At 39.7% G+C, this 16,511-nt stretch overlaps 1 protein-coding gene across 1 annotated transcript in view; it reads right to left on the minus strand.

The window, feature by feature from the left end:
- RARS2 (arginyl-tRNA synthetase 2, mitochondrial) overlaps nucleotides 1–16,511 on the minus strand; it is a 56,517-nt gene that overhangs the window by 11,316 nt on the left and 28,690 nt on the right. The window contains 7 exon segments of the mRNA XM_073336637.1: nucleotides 4,014–4,138; nucleotides 4,707–4,783; nucleotides 11,012–11,072; nucleotides 12,223–12,289; nucleotides 12,292–12,317; nucleotides 13,622–13,728; nucleotides 14,785–14,943. Coding sequence (XP_073192738.1) covers nucleotides 4,014–4,138; nucleotides 4,707–4,783; nucleotides 11,012–11,072; nucleotides 12,223–12,289; nucleotides 12,292–12,317; nucleotides 13,622–13,728; nucleotides 14,785–14,943 — 622 coding nt within the window.

Consider the following 16,511-nt stretch of genomic DNA (forward strand, 5'->3'; position numbering starts at 1 on the left):
TGTTCATTCCCTCTGGGGCACCTGGCATTGGCCACTGTTGGAAGACAGGATACTGGGCTAGATGGACCTTTGGTCTGACCCAGTAGGGCCATTCTTATACTCAATATGATTACTAAATTTTAAGGCCAAGGGGATAGTCTAGTCTGACTCACTACGTAACACAGGCCATCGAATTTCACCCTGTAATTCTGGCACCAAGTCCATGGTTGAGCTACAGCATATCTTTTAGAAAGACATCCAGAGAGATCTCAAGTGATGGAAAATCTAGCACATTTCTAGGTAAATTATTTCAATGTGGACCTTATTTCTAGTCTGAATTTGTCTGGCTGCAGCTTCCAACCACTCGATCTTATTACATCTTTGCCTGCTTGATTAAAGAGCCCTCTACTATCAGAAATCTTCTCCCACATGAGTACTTATAGACTATGATCAAATCCCCACTAAGCCTTCTCTTGGATAAGCTAACTAGACAGAACTTCTTAAATCTCTCATTGTGAGACTAATTTATCTGCCTTGAAACATCACTGATAAATAGGCTAACAAAGGATATCTGTTTCAGTGCAGCTGTTGGAAGAACCTTGGTTGGAAAGTTATTTCGTGACTGCTTTCAGCAATAACTCCTCAGTGAGCAAGCAGCTCTCTCACCCCTGCAGCTATCCACTGAAGGGATTGTTTTATTCCTATTTCCCCCCCCAGAGGTGAGAGTACACAGTGCTAGGCTGGGATCATAGCACCCTTCACATAGACATTCAGAGACTGCACACATCACCACTGTTTTGGAAGGAATGTTAGCTCCAGGTGCACCAGTCCACATCTTCAGGCTATATATTAAATTGTGCTTGGACTCACTAACTTCACCTAACACGGTGATAATCTTGGTTTATTTAAAACATTCCATTTTTAAATTCAGATAATATCTGCCTTCTATCTAGGTCTCTTCTTCCTATTTGCAGCAGGATCCTAGTGCAGTTTCCTATAAGACAAGGCTGCCAAATGCATTCTGCGGAGAGGACCTTTTTAATTCTGGTCTATGGACTAAGTCTACAAAGCCAGAGCTGCACACTACTCTCCATCCACAGCTGATCTCCTAGGGGGAGATTTGCATAAAGACAGAGGGGAGGATATGGCTGTTGTGTAAAATCTAAACACGTCTCAATAGGAAACAAAGATGCAGTGCACATTTAGAATTTCTCTCTGCCATTTGTTAGGCTATTTGCACATGCAACTGAGGTAATTGTCCAAATTAGTGAGAACTGTGCACCTTAATTTTTGAAAAACTCTGTTTCAAAGTGTCATCCTTGGGTTTCACCGCTAATGCCCCGCTGTGATGAGTGGGGGCGATTCACATCGCTTAGAACTGTTTGCCCGCCTGCTTGCTTAGGAAGACAACGCTGCATTGGTTACACTGTTCATGTTTGGAAGGGTTTTTTTTTTTTGCAACTTTAAGGGCAGATGTTTATATTTTAAATACGGCAGAATATAAGCCAGTCATAGGGGCTTGTTAGCTACCTTAAGTGGGTTAGTTCTAGTGTGCAAGCCAAGTATTTAACACCACCATAAGCAAATTCTCCCTGGCAACATGGTGGAAAGACAATCCTTGCTGTAACTAGAAAACCCACAAGGCCAACTGCTCACAATTACCCCACCGTGACATAAAAACAAGCATCTCCAGCCCCACCACTTTCTGAGCCCAGAGAGATCAATGGCAAGCCCTTTGGCATAGGTGCTAGGAGCCCTGCTGCACAGCTGATCCTGAGTTTGATGCCATGAAGTTACAGGGATGACTCTCACCCACAGTCTGCTGCATTTATAGGAACCTGGAGCACTTAAGCAAATCTTTTTGAAAAACCATCAATTCCCTGGTTCTGTGCTGATGTCCCTTCCGCCTCCCCTCAAAATTAAAATGTATTAAAATCCCACAGAATCAGATAATGATTGAAATTATTACGTATTACTTATTAGCACAATAGGGTTACAGAGTGCTTTACAAAACACAACTTAGGTGCCTGCCACAAGGAGTTCACAATCGAGGTAGGACACATACAATTCAAGGAAGCTGGAGTGGGTAGAAGCAGTCACAGTTGAGGTCAATCAATAATGAAAGGCTATGAAGAAATGATAAGGAGATATTTGAAGGAGAGGGCAGTGGATGTTTGTTGCACAGGAAGAGAGGCTGATCCAGCAAGAAAAAGATCCAGAGGCACAAGGGGGAGCAGGTACTCCTGGGGGAATTCTGTACCACTTGCAATGCAAAATTTGCGCAGAATTAATGTTCTGTGCAGAATTTCATTTTTCCCCACAGAATTGGTGCTGCAGAGCTGCTGACTGCCACTAGGTGCCACTGGACCCAGCGAATATGGCTCCCCAGCTCGCAGCGCGCCTGCGCAGGAGGTGAGGCCAGCTTGTGGTTCCCAGCTTTGCCAGCCCTGCTTGGTCACATAGTGTGGCCGGGCTCCCTCCCTGCACAGCAACTGCCGGAGCCGGTGGGCTGCACCCTGCAGGGAGAAACAGGAGCAACAGCTGGGAGCTGCAGGGAGAGGCTGCTGCTTTCTGGGAAGGGAGACTGAGGATAAGAGAAGGGGTCTGCTGAGGTGGGGGTGTGTGACTCAAGTGACATCCCCACACATACACTATCAGCAGGTACAGGCCATCTCTGCCCAGTGGGACAGTAACAAAGCTGTGCGGGGCGGAGCCCGTGACTGGGCTCAGGAAAGGAAGGGAGTGTGGGTTTCTGGGCTCGGGGAGTCCCCTTGCAGACCCACCCAAATACCCCTTCCAACAGCTCCCAACTGTACCCCTCCTCCAGCTCCCCCTGGCAGTGTCCTCTATTTGGGAACTTGAAATACGGTAACCATATGGGGGCTGGAAAAATGAGAATTGACTAAAAGACTGGGAGGGCATATTATTCCCCTAAATTGTGCCCACCTGGCATGTGTGACACACCCAGACTGAGGTGCCCGACAAAAGCATAACAAAGAAACAGGAAGTGGGTTGTCGAAGAGGTTTCTTGAACTCTCTACTTCTGGGGGAATCTTTTTTATTGTCCATATTGTTACGGACATACTTGCTGACAGGCATTTTGAAATAAATTATCAAAATAATTGAAACTGGCATGACTATATTGTGTTATTTTGACAAATAAAATATATGGATCTTTAAAATACTATGCGCAGAATTTTTAATTTTTTGGCACAGAACTCCCCCAGGAGTAAGCAGGGAACAGAGAGAGCATTCTACTGAAGGAGAGAGGATTCTACTGAAGATAGGGCTTGTGAGACGGTGTAGGGGGAAAAGAGGATACAAGAATGGAAATGCAAGCAGCACAGAGTTGTGCAGTCTTAACGGCGAGGACAATGAGACACTTAATAGCCCATATCACTATAGATTTATAAGATTTTCAAAGCAACAAATGGCAGGTAAGTGCCTTTGGAAATGCCCTCCCTGGTATCTGAGCACTTCAAACATTAATGAAACACTTCAAACAACTCTGTGAGTTAGGGAATTATTGCCATTTTCTAAGTTAGGAAGTGAGGAAGAGCAAGATTAAGGGTTGTGGGTAAAACTTTCAGAAGTGCCTGTGTGAGTGAGGAGACTAAGTTCCATTTTCAAAAGTGATTTAGGAGCTTAAGTGCCATTCATTCCCAGGTTCTGCTCCCAGCTCAGCCACTAACTTGCTGCATCACGGTAAGATAAAAGCGCCTTGCCCGTCCATCAAAAGGGGCAATAGCTTCCCTACATTGCAGGGTTGGGTGTGAGGCAAAGTTCATTCACGTTTTTCAAGCTGTATGGCCTCCTATGCTTCGGGAAAGCTATTTGAGATTCTAGCTATGGAAGGGCAAAGTGTTATTACTACTTTAATTATATCATCACAGATGGTGGAAAGACACAGATCAGAGCCTGTTGCTCTGGGTTACTGGACTTGGGGGAGAGTGATAGAGGGGGAAGGAGAAAGGGATATTGTAATCTGCATGGGAATATTTCAAGAGAAATGAATAAAACCTGAATCAGCTAACTTTTTGCAGCAGCCATGTTTTGTAACATCCTTGAGCGAGCTTCATTTAAAACATCTTCCAGGAAAACCACTTCTCCTTTTCGTGTCTTCATCCCCTGCACTAGCCCAAAAGACACATGCTGACACCTGCATTGAAAACAGCAGGATCTAAAATCACGTTTTAATCAACAGAAATGCCTGCAATGTTTGTTCAGGCAAGGCCCTGAACTAGGATGTAGTAGTAACAGCTGAACAAACATCATTCAACATAGAAAGCTCAACAATGTCATCATTACCTCACTTCAGAAAAAACATCTCTCCATGCACACCTTATAATTAGACAGAAAGGACCAGAATTATGATAACCTGGTCATTCATACACTCTCAGGAGATTGGTACTTTCTAACAGCTGTGTTAGGCTTTAATATAGAAGACTCAGTACAATAAGCTAAGATGAGGCAGGATGTAAAATATTACACTCATAAAAGTATATTAGCTCTTAAGATTATTACTATATGAGCACACAGTGTACAGATACTGAGGTGTAATGTCTTTGACAGGCAACATTTCCTCCTTTCTTGCTTTTATGTACCCCACTGTTCATACCAAGGAGTTTCAAGGGGCCTATTAAAGAATTTCTGATCATTGCTCGTTTTTCCTTTTTAATATATCCCCACCCCAATAAAAAAGTAGCAATTATGACACCCACACTTACCTTTCTGCCCATTGGTAGCCCATGAGCTTCAGTATTTGGAACAGCTGTTCAAAGTGAGCGTTTTGACTTTTATCTGTCTTAAGGGAAAAAATGGGTGCATTTTAGAATATATCCCTGCTTAGGTAGAGAGACAGCAGAACTAAGATCTAGGAAACCAGACTGAATTTGAAAGATATAATAGCGTAAAGTACTTTGACATCAACCCACTCTAGAATCTTACTAATGATAAAACACTTTATCTTTTTGAAAACAGTTTATTCTATATCATTTTAGTACAGGCCTTTGAATTAATCTACTTTAAATATCACCTTTGAATTCATATATTTTGTCTAATCTCCCATCAGAACGGATGCATTCATATCTAGGGCTGAGACTTGAAGCCCCTACCATTGGCGCTTGATTTACATCATCAATACGAATACCTGGCAGAAACCCATAAGATCCTATAAATGAAATACCAGCACTGGCTGAAAAGGTTTCCACAAGGCAGTTCCTTGCTGTGGTCTGAATTCTCTGTCTGTTCAGCACTCCCATCCCCCACGGTCTCCTGTAAAAAAGGCTCCAGAGTTGATCCTGGCAATTACAGGCCAATAAGCCTAACTTCAGTATCAGGCAATCTGGGTGAAACCATAGTGAATAACAGAATTATCAGACACACAGATGAACATAATTTGTTGGGGAACATGTCTTTTGTACAGGGAAATCGTGTCTCACCAATCTATTAGAATTATTTGAAGGATCAACAAACACATGAACAAGGGTCATCCAATTGATATAGTGTACTTGGACTTTCAGAAAGCCTTTGACAAGGTCTCTCACCAAAGGCTCTTAAGGAAACTAAGCAGTCATTGGTTAGAGGAAAGGCCCTTTCATGGATCAGTAACTGGTTAAAAAATAGGAAACAAAGGGTTGGAATAAATTATCAGTTTTCACAATGGAGAGAAATAAACATCAAGGTTCCCATGGGATACTGGGATCTTTGCTGTTCAACATATTCATTAATGATCTGAAAAAGGGAGTGAACAATGAAGTGGCAACATTTGCAGATGATAAAAAATTATTCAAGATAGTTAAGGCCAAAGGTGACTGGGCAAACAAAACAGCAGATGAAATTCAACACTGATAAGTGCAAAATAATGCATATTGGAAAAAATAATCCCAACTACACCTACAAAATGATGGGGTCTAAAATAGCTGTTACTACTCAAGATCAAGATCTTGGAGTCATTGTCGATAGTCCTCTGAAAACATCTGCTCAATGTGCAACAGCAGCAGCAGTCAAAAAAGCTAACAATGTTAGGAACCACTTAGGAAAAAGACAGAAATAAGAAAATATCATAATGCCACTATATAAATCCATGGCACACTCGCACCTTGAATACTGTGTGTAGTTCTGGCCACCCCATCTCAAAAAAGATATGTTAGAACTAGAAAAGATACAGGGAAGGACAACAAAAATGATTTAATGGTACAGAAGAGCTTCTATATGAGGAGAGATTAAAAAGACTGGGACTGTTCATTTTAGAAAAAAGATGACTAAACGGGGATATGACAGAGGTCTATAAAATCAAATGGTGCAGAGAAAGTCAAGAAGGAAGTGTTATTTATCCTTTCACATAACACACAAACCAGGGGTCACCACATGAAATTAATAGGCAGCAGGCTTAAAACAAACATAAACAAGTACTTCTTCACACAACACAGTCAACCTGTGGAACTTATTGCCAAGGGATGATGTGAAGGCCAACAGTATAACAGGGTTCAGAAGATAACTAGATAAGTTCATGGAGGATAGGTCCCTCAATGGCTATTAGCCAAGATGGTCAGAGGTGCAGCCCCATGCTCTGATTGTCCCTAAGCCTCCAAATGCCAGAAGCTAGGACTGGATCACTTGAAATTACCCTGTTCTGTTTGTTCCCTCTGAGGCATCTGACACTGGTGATTGCCAGAAGACAGGATACTGGGCTAGATGAACCCTTAGTCTCACCCAGTATGGTCATTCTTATGATCTTATGTGACATTTCTGCACTTCTGGGGCACTGGGCCAGAGACAAATGTATATATTTTAAACACACATGCTGTATAATCATAGAATCGTAGGAATATAGTGTTGGAAGGGACCTCAGGAGGACATCTAGTCAATCCCCCATGCTGAGTCAGGACCAAGCATGCACAGACCATACCTGAAACGTTATCTGTGTAATTTGTTCTTAAAAACCTCCAACAACAGGGATTCCACAAACTCCCTTGGAAGCCTATTTCAGTACTTAACTATCCTAATAGTTAGAAAGTTCAGAGAACACGGAAAACAATTGAATCACTGTCCTTTTCAGAACAGCCCTTAATGTCCTTATCATATTTGAAGAGAGTTACCAGGTCTCACCTCAGCCTTCTTTTCTCAAGACTAAACATGCCCAGTTTTTTTAACCTTTCCTCATAGGTCAGGTTTTCTAAACATTTTATTACTTTTGTTGCTCTCCTCTGGACTCTCTCCTGTTTATCAACATCTTTCCTAAAATGTGGTGCCCAAAACTGGACACAGTACTCCAGCAGAGGCCTCACCAGTGCCAAGTAGAACAGAACAATTATCTCCCGTGTCTTACATACGAAACTCCTGTTAATATGCCCCAGAATATTAGCCTTTTTCATAACTGCATCATATTCAATTAGTGATCCACTGTAACCCCCACATCCTTTTCAGGAGTACTACTGCCTCGTTACAGTTTAGTTTGTAATTGTACATTTGATTTTTTTCCATACTAACAGATAATGCTCATCTCTCAAATATTAATATTTTAAATTAAATATACATTTGCTGCTCTCCTCATCTTTCAGTTCATCTCTCTTGTGACTGTTACAGACTTCTCATTGGAATTAGCCTTTGTCTGTACTCAACAACAGGTTTGCTACAGGCATCATGGGTTGCAGGTCCCCTCACCTAGTTAAGATGGCAGGACTCACCACCACGCGTTCATTCTAGTTTGCTCCTGAACTACAGCCTCCCAGGCCATATTTGACAGGCCACTACTGCAAGAACTGAATGATTTTTGTTCTCCTTTATTTTTTTCCAAGCCCAGGCCAGGAATTTCCAGAGCTAGCACTGAGTTCATATTCTACTCCTGACACTACCACACACCAGCCGTGCAGCTTTCTCAGCTCCTGCCAGCAGGCCAAGTATTGAGATATCGAAGAATCCTGGTCTCTGAGGTATGATTCTCCTATATTTAAATCTACCTTGTTTCACGATATGAATAGAGTAGTCAGGCAGCAAGGAGGAATGATGCTGTTTACTCACAAACCAAGACTCTGAACCTTCAAAGATTTACCCCCTGACTTCACTGGAACTATTCACAGAACATATAGTGCAGCACACCTGTAGATATTTGCAGGATTGGGGCCTAAAACAACATTGGTTGACCTAATTTTACAAGCATCATTTTGGACAGTGCCCTTTCTTTAATCAGGATGTAAATTCAGGAGTAATATATAAAATTACAGTTTTTATAGTAGTCTCAAGTGGATTAAAATGTTTAGAATAGTATAAAAATTCCAACCAAAAACTATGTTAAAACACAGTTACAGTTGAGAATACATATCAGTAACTTACATCACTAACTTAGAGTAAACTACACTACAAGCATCTGGTAACTATTCCAAAATCAAATGTTCAAAACCCAGAAATTCACAGCTAACATTAAACCAAAAAAAATTAATAATCCCAAACCGGCTAAAAGATATGGAAATGCATAGTTCAGGCACCCAAATAACTAACTCTGCCCTCTGGTGACATCATGGGGTGAGGGCGGGAGGGGGATTAAACAGATTTTTAAAAGACTCATTTAATATAATCCTGGTCCACAGACACTAAAATTGCTTAATCATAACTATATGGTTTTTGCATGATGACGCTACTGTACAAAATTAAGGTTTCTGCTGAAGGGGAGAATATGAAGAATAACAGTGAAAAATGACCATTAATCCTTAAAAAAAAAAAAAAATTGAAATGTAGCCTATGGAGTGAGTTTTAACTATATGGGAAATTTGAAAACTGACAGGGGAGGATACGCCACATTTTTCACATATAACAAAGATCCCTGTTCAATCCCTGCTTTAAGTGCAACACTGAACTACAGTGAACGTTAACTTGGCATCCTTACCAACACCTCTATAATAAACCTTGAGTATTTTATACCTTTTTGGATGTCATGCTTTTACACTCTTACAGGCCCTTATGAAATAAATAGTAGGGTAAACAAACAATTGTTATAAATGAATTTATATAGTAATTTACAGAATTACCAGCAATAAACTGGTTTGATTTTCTTTAAAAAAAAAAAAACACAAAACCTTTATAACCTCATGAAATAAGATTTAGAGACCTCTGAGTAAATTCCAACTAGCTTTTAAACATTGGGACTCAAAATATATTTGTATATAATAATTGAATATCTCCAAACATAGACTAAAAATCATCTAGGTTAGGTTCATGGAAGTCTAACCTCAGATAACCTAGAGTAAAATCCAGCTTGACCCACATGAGGCAGTGAGTTTGATGGACATTACAAAACACTATCATGCAGTTTGGTACAATTCAGTGAGATTGGAAGTGCTACTCATGAGAGATCTGGGGCCAGTCAGGTCACTGGCAGAGGTGTGTGGGGATGATTGGACAAGGCCTACCTGCAGTTTGCCTGACAATAGCTATTAATCACTTATTTTTATGAGCACCAATTTCAGCCAACAACAAGAGAAAGAAGTGGAAGTATTAGTTGTAGTATCAAAAACCCTTAGTAATTCATGCATTTGTTGTTATAGAAGAGTACAGATGAGAGATGGACTAGGTGATCTGGCAGGTGTTTTCCATTTCTAACTTCTCTGAGACACTGTAATTTCAATGGCCACACTCTCAGGTTCCAGCTTTTGTTGCAAGTACATAAGGATTAAGCCAGGGAGAAGAAGAAAGTTAGACATAAGGACTGAACAATTACTAAAAGTTCAGGGGACTGGCCACTAATATCCTTAGGCTGCTGCTCTTTCTTGGGCTACATTAGGGAACTGATTCTGCACTGGTCCATCTCATTATTATCGATTTCAGCTTTCATTCTCTTTTGGTGCGAAATGTTTCATTATTTCCACTTTGTTGCTTTCTTGTAACTCATGGCAATCACAGGAGCAAACACAGATGAGCAACTGCATGCACCAGCTACTGCTACATCAGTAACAACGTCCATAACTTCTGGAGCATTGCTTCTCTGTTGGCATGCTGCTCCTTGGTGACAAGGAATGCAGCATGTTGCTATTGGTGGAAAACGCATTATTCCGATGTCACAAGAGGGGAAGAAAAGCTAATGGAAACTCCTTGGAGCCAGAAAATGAAGAGCTAAAGAGGTCTGGGGTTTTGGTTCTACATTTACTGGCTCCAATGATTTTTCCAAAGGCATTGTATTATGTAACATTACACTGACTAATGAAAGCATGATACCAAGCATGTTGTATAGACATCTCCAGACATATCATAAGGAGCATGCCAAAAAAACCAGTAGATTTGCTTCCCAGAGGACATTAACTGACTCCATATACTAAAAAGTGGTTTTCAAAAGGTTACCCCTATCTCTGAAAAAACCTTAACGGCATCATATGCTGTATCTTTAGAATGCTAAAGCTAAGAAGTTTTACACACAGACAAGGAGCTAATCCTACTATCCATTACTGATATTGCTGAAGTCATGTTAAAAAACCAGCAGACAGTTAAAATGCTCCCAGTCTGCAACTGCATGCCCAGATGGATTAAATGGCTCTTGATGTGCAATTCCAAGTGAATCAACAATAGAGCAACTGATGTATTGTAAACAAGCTATAAAATTCACATTTGTGACAATATATTGGGACTTTAAATTAAACTTCTCTGTAAATGGATTTTAGAACATGACTTTAATAGCATATTTTATATCCTTTCATACACAAACAATTATAAGAATCAACCTTTAACTTGATTCAATATTTAACAACAATATTTATCTGAAAAATGATCTGTTGATTGCGTAAAAGCTATTTTTGAGGAAATTACAAGTACATTTTAAAATGGTGAGCCCCACATGATTTTTCAGCCATTTTGTGGGTCATGAACCAAAAAAGGATTGAGAATCATTGTGTGACACTATGGAATAGCTGCTGTGCAGTAAGGTCCTCTAAGTGTCTATTGTGATGCCAATTACCATGTGCCACAGTCACTCTGGGAGCAAGAGAGGCCCTGCATTTTTAAGAGAGTTAAATTCAAATTGTTGTGTGAATCTACAATTACTTACCACATAAATCATAGATTCACAGTTATATTTCATCATTCGGTCTATAGCAGCAGCAAGATCTCTAGAAGAGATAAATGAGAAACTCTCAATCAAACTAAATACAGCTCATTATTTAGAATGGGTTGCCTGCTGGGAAAATTCTCTACCATTGTGGAAAGGAAGGGTTTGTAAAAATGAACAAGTGCATTATGGAGGGTTTTCACCTTGTACTGAAGCCACTACCAAAGAGAGGATACAAGGTTAAATGGACCAATGCATACTTCATGCAAAAGAGTGAGCATCTGGTCTTTGTTCATTACATATTTTTAGAATTCAGTGTTGTTGTTTTTTAAGCCCATTGATTATGGTCAGAAAAACAAGCAGGAAAAATGACTTCTTGTACAGAGTACCAATCTGGTCTGTGTCCCTACTGAGACAGTGAAATGGTCAAACAACTGGGGGAATCTTGTGAGCAAAGAAGATAGAACCTTCAGAGGACCTGGACATAAGACTATGGAGCTCACTCCTGCAAGAGAAAAGAACGATCTCTAACCACAGTCTCAGATCTGAATGCAGAGCACTTCCTCAATGCAGCTTTTCTCAAGAAGTTCTTCACACACACACCTCCCATCCCAAAAACTAAAAAAAGTTTGATTTTTGTCAGCCTGTGGTATGAACTAAAGTGACTGTTATTTCTATTTTAAAATACTTTGGAAGGATTCAAATACTATGATGATGGGGCCAGAAGGATGGTGGTAACAACTGACGTAGCAGGCTATCAGCACTGCAGAGCCAATAAAGATGTGGAAGAGCAAACTATGCTAGTCTACATCACGCTTCAAGAATAAGATTGCTAGTCAAGTTCTTCTAAAATCTTTGTTGTGGTAAATTATTTGTTAAGCAAAAAGAATATAGCTTTGTTTTCAGGCTATTTATATAGTTGGTAGCGGGAACCAAAAAAATGACTTATAAATAGAGTAGATTTCCTATTGGACTCATAGGATAAATCTAGAAAAACAAGGCTTCATTTTTTAAAGTAACTACCTATCTCTCCATAGTTATAGTGTCACTGTAACCCTCAGTTATTCAGATTATTGACTAGTAAGTATCTTGTAGTGTTCCTATAACAAAAAGCTTCCAGTGTTTAAATCCTTAAAAGAGACTACTAATGTAAATTACACAAGAGTTTACCACTGAATTAAATCCAAAGTGTAGCATAGACAGACACTTGCCTTGTTATATAAAGAGATGTCCCATCACTACGCATTACAGTAGAACACAATGAGAGGTCTCTTTTTCAGAAAGATCCACTACTCTTGTTCCTTTGCTGAAAATGAAAAACAAACAAAAGAAACCCCAACCACACATCATCATTTGAAATAATTGCAAACCAGAATTGAAATACAGAATCCAGGAAAAAAAACCAGATGACATATACATTTAAAAAAAAAATTAAAAAAAAAAAATCTTTCCTCATGCTGCCCGCTATTCTTGGAACAGTCTCATTCCTCTTGTGCACAGAGGATCTTCCCTCTACTCCTTCACATCTCCTTTTCATTAATAGGAGCATTGCCAGCAGATTGAGGGAAGTGATTATTCCCCTCTGTTAGGCACTGGTGAGGCAACATCTGGAGCACTGTATCCAGTTTTGGGCCCCCCACTACAGAAAGGATGTGGACAAATTAGAGAGGGCCAAGCGGAGGACAACGAAAATGATTAGGGGGCTGGGGCACATGACTTACGAGGAGAGGCTGAGGGAACTGAGCTTATTTAGTCTGCAGGAGAGAAGAGTGAGGGGGGATTTGATAGCAGCCTTCAACTACCTGAAGGGGGGTTCCAAAGAGGATGGAGCTCGGCTGTTCTCAGCGGTGGCAGGTGACAGAACAAGGAGCAATGGTCTCAAGTTGCAGTGGGGGAGGTCTATGTTGGATATTAGGGAAAACTATTTCACTAGGAGGGTGGTGAAGCACTGGAATAGGTTGTCTAGGGAGGTGGTGGAATCTCCATCCTTGGAGGTTTTTAAGGTCTGGCTTGACAAAGCCCTGGCTGGGATGATTTAGTTGGTGTTGGTCCTGCTTTGAGCAGGGGGTTGGACTAGATGACCTCCTGAGGTGTGTTCCAACCGTAATCTTCTATGATCTCTCTTTCATAACCACCTCTCTCACCTTTCCTTCCATTGCTGATATCAGAAAATTGTCTGCTCTCACTCTTGTGGCTCATCTTTTATGAGAGTTATTTCCATATAAGTTAAGATTGTCACTACCTCAGGGCAGGGACACATCTAACTCAATTTATTAAGTACCATGTACCACTATGGTGCTATATAACTAAGTAATTAGTCTGGAAGACCATTTTTCCCAATATGAAAAACTTTTACTGTGCCCAGTAGCTGCAACTCCACTGCTTTTCCATTAGCTAGAAGGAAGAGGAAGATTAGGTTCTTCCACATGATATTATACTGAAAGTACTTGTATAAGGGGAAAAAAACCCACAACTATTGAGCAGCATTATATATATATATATATATATATATATATATCCCCACCACACCTTTTATATATGAAATATGACAATAGCAAAGAGTTAAAAAAATCATAACTGTTATAATGTAAACAAAATAACCTTTCATACATTGTTTTCTGAAGGAGTCCTCTAGCGTCCAACATCTTTAGAACTTCCTGGGACTTCTCTTGATAAAATGATTCTCCAGAATATTCATCAAAATGCACACCTAGACGCTGAAAGTTTCCAGGAACAGAAAGGAAAACACTGTTAGGGTGAGACTTACACTTTCTTCAAGTCTTTACATTTGCTATAAGTCAGATGATGGGTCTGTGCTGTAGGCCATCCAGATGGGAAGAGTGACGATGGATTTTTATCAAGAACAACTAGTATTTGTTGTCAAAAGGAAGGAATGCTGGTTTTAATTTAATCTCTGGTTCATTACATTTTGGTTTTGGGGTGAGGAACAGCTGCTATTTTATTTTAATTCACAGCAAAGGCACTTGCCTAGAGCCTGGGATAGGTTCTTTCATAAATATTTATTATAAATGAAAATAAAATACAAGTTTCTCCCAGAAAATAATGGCAACTGGTTTTAATTCAGTGTCAGTGTGTGAAAGAGGACTTCACTTTAACTGCACTCTATCTGCAGACAGCTTTTGTACTGATTACTGTAACTTCCAGTTATTGTAATTTCTCATGATCAACTGAGTCTGCAATGTTTGCTGTTCTGTATAATAAAATTAGATTAATCTAAGCTAAAACAAGCAATTTACCAATACATTTATGACATGGAACCTTTTAATTTAGTGGATTGGAATTTATTAAAGATGTATTAAATAGGCATAAATTTGCTTTGTCGTTCAGCACTCTTCTTTTGGATTCTGTGAAACTGAGAACGGAAAGTCCAATGTCTAGTTATATGGATTTCACGAAACAAATCTGTCTAAGATCTTCGCAACTAAGATTTACTGTGCTCTGCCTGGATATTAAATAAACCATGGCACTTTTGGTAAGAGAAAGGTGTTTGCCCCAGCATATTTGGAAAGGTTTTCCCTTTCCCTACTCTTGTAAAGCATACTGTAAAAAGGTGAAATGGCTGAGCTCCTGATGGCTCCTTCCACTCCAGGGGTGACTGAATTTCAGCAGAGTACGTATTTAGTTTGTGATGAGCTGAGGGAGTTTCAGGGATGAAAAAGTGCTATGCAGATGTCAGTTATTGGTGTGATGGAACAGTGGACGAAAGGAGACTATCCTAGGACTGCACAGAGACAACAGCTGATGGTTTGCACCTTGTAAATCCGGACATACTCTTCAATACTGAAGTCTCTAAAATGTTGCCACATTGACAGTATTTGCTCATCACGTGCCTCCAGTTTTCTAAAGAAATCCTGTGCCAGCTTCTTTATGTTTTCATCTTCTGCTGCTGCTTTGTTAACTTGTACGTATACCTAAAATACAATGGCATAGAAAATGTACAATAAATACAATCTTCCCCTCAAAGGAAAATAAAAGTCAAAAACACAGGAAGGTCTACAAGAACGGCACAGGAGAGTGAGATTAGGAACACACAGCTTATTTTTAATAGTTAGAATATTGGCCAGACTGCACAGTTTAGACCAGCTGTGGGAACTATTAGTTTTTCCCAAAATCCAGATTGTAATCCCACAACTGCTACTTCTGTTGCTCTATCTTCTGATACTGCTTCTCATACTATCCCAATCTTGAAGCACCCAAAGCAACAGAATATGGAAGAATTCATTTGTATGTAAAGGAATCAATGATAGAGTCTTAAACCAGGATGCATTTCATGTTGTAGATCACATCATTGGCACACGTCAATTAAACCCCAAAGGAAAAGCTTGGCATGCTGTTTGAGGGAGCCCATATGTTAATTTGCTAAAAGAGTTTGTTGCATTCAACATTGCTAGCGTATATAGACGTTGGCTCCTCTGGTTGGACACTGTATTCCTTTAGTTGTTAAAGGCCAGAAGTAGATTCAGTTCAGAGTGATTTTTTTTTTTTGCATTTAGCATTTAGAAAATGAGAGGCAAAGTTTTGAAAGCAAAATTATAAAAATGCCCTTTAAAAATAAATTTACCATGACCATTAATTTTATATTTTGACCCATACAGGTCAGCATTGATGGAATACTGTCCCACTTTGATAGGTTTTATAAATTAATCCTGCTAGGCCACTGAATTATTGCAACATTAGTGAGACACTAACTCTCCAATTTACGAGAGTCCTGTTTGACTAATTCCATGAGTTTAGCCAAAATATCTTGCTGTAGTGGTCTCAGCCTGTAAAACGTGCTCTCATCAACTAAACATTCTTGAACTTTTCCCCTTCCCTTTATGGGTTTTGAATTTCAGAGATACTGAATTAACCAGACAGTATTACCAACAAGCCTCAAATTTGAGAGCAGATTAAGGTTTCTACGACCTAGCCACAGACAATGGAATTTAAGCTCGGAGAAGATTTAACCCTTTCTATGAAAAGACAGTAACTGAACACATTCAGTTTTTCCCTCCTTGCAGATGATTTTATAAAGCAAACAATAACTGCAGCTATGAATGGCTACCCACATCTGATGCCCAACCATAATTTAAGGTACAACTATGACTAGAGGGGATTCTCACTTAGACGCTTAATTACACAAAAATCTTCCCAATGTGTTTTTCCTTTTAAATAACAGCAGGGAAAACCAATCCAATGTATCATATATAGCATTTCTATACATATCAGAAAGGCAACACAGTACAATATAATACAAACTTGCATCAATAGCAGATATAAATCAGAGGCATACTTAAACAGTTACAGCAGTCAAAGATTGTGGGTATTTGTGAAATTGTGTTTTGGTTTAATAAAAAACCTACTTCATTAGAAATCACCACACCTGCACTGAATGTTTCTCTCTGTGAATGCTGAAGGTGATTTGGGGCCATCTCACCATAAACCTAAATATTTAATTCATTAATCAAATCAAGGAAAAGAAGGAGCAAGCAAAGATATC

Source organism: Lepidochelys kempii, chromosome 3 (assembly GCF_965140265.1).
Source record: "Lepidochelys kempii isolate rLepKem1 chromosome 3, rLepKem1.hap2, whole genome shotgun sequence".
Taxonomy (NCBI): domain Eukaryota; kingdom Metazoa; phylum Chordata; order Testudines; family Cheloniidae; genus Lepidochelys; species Lepidochelys kempii.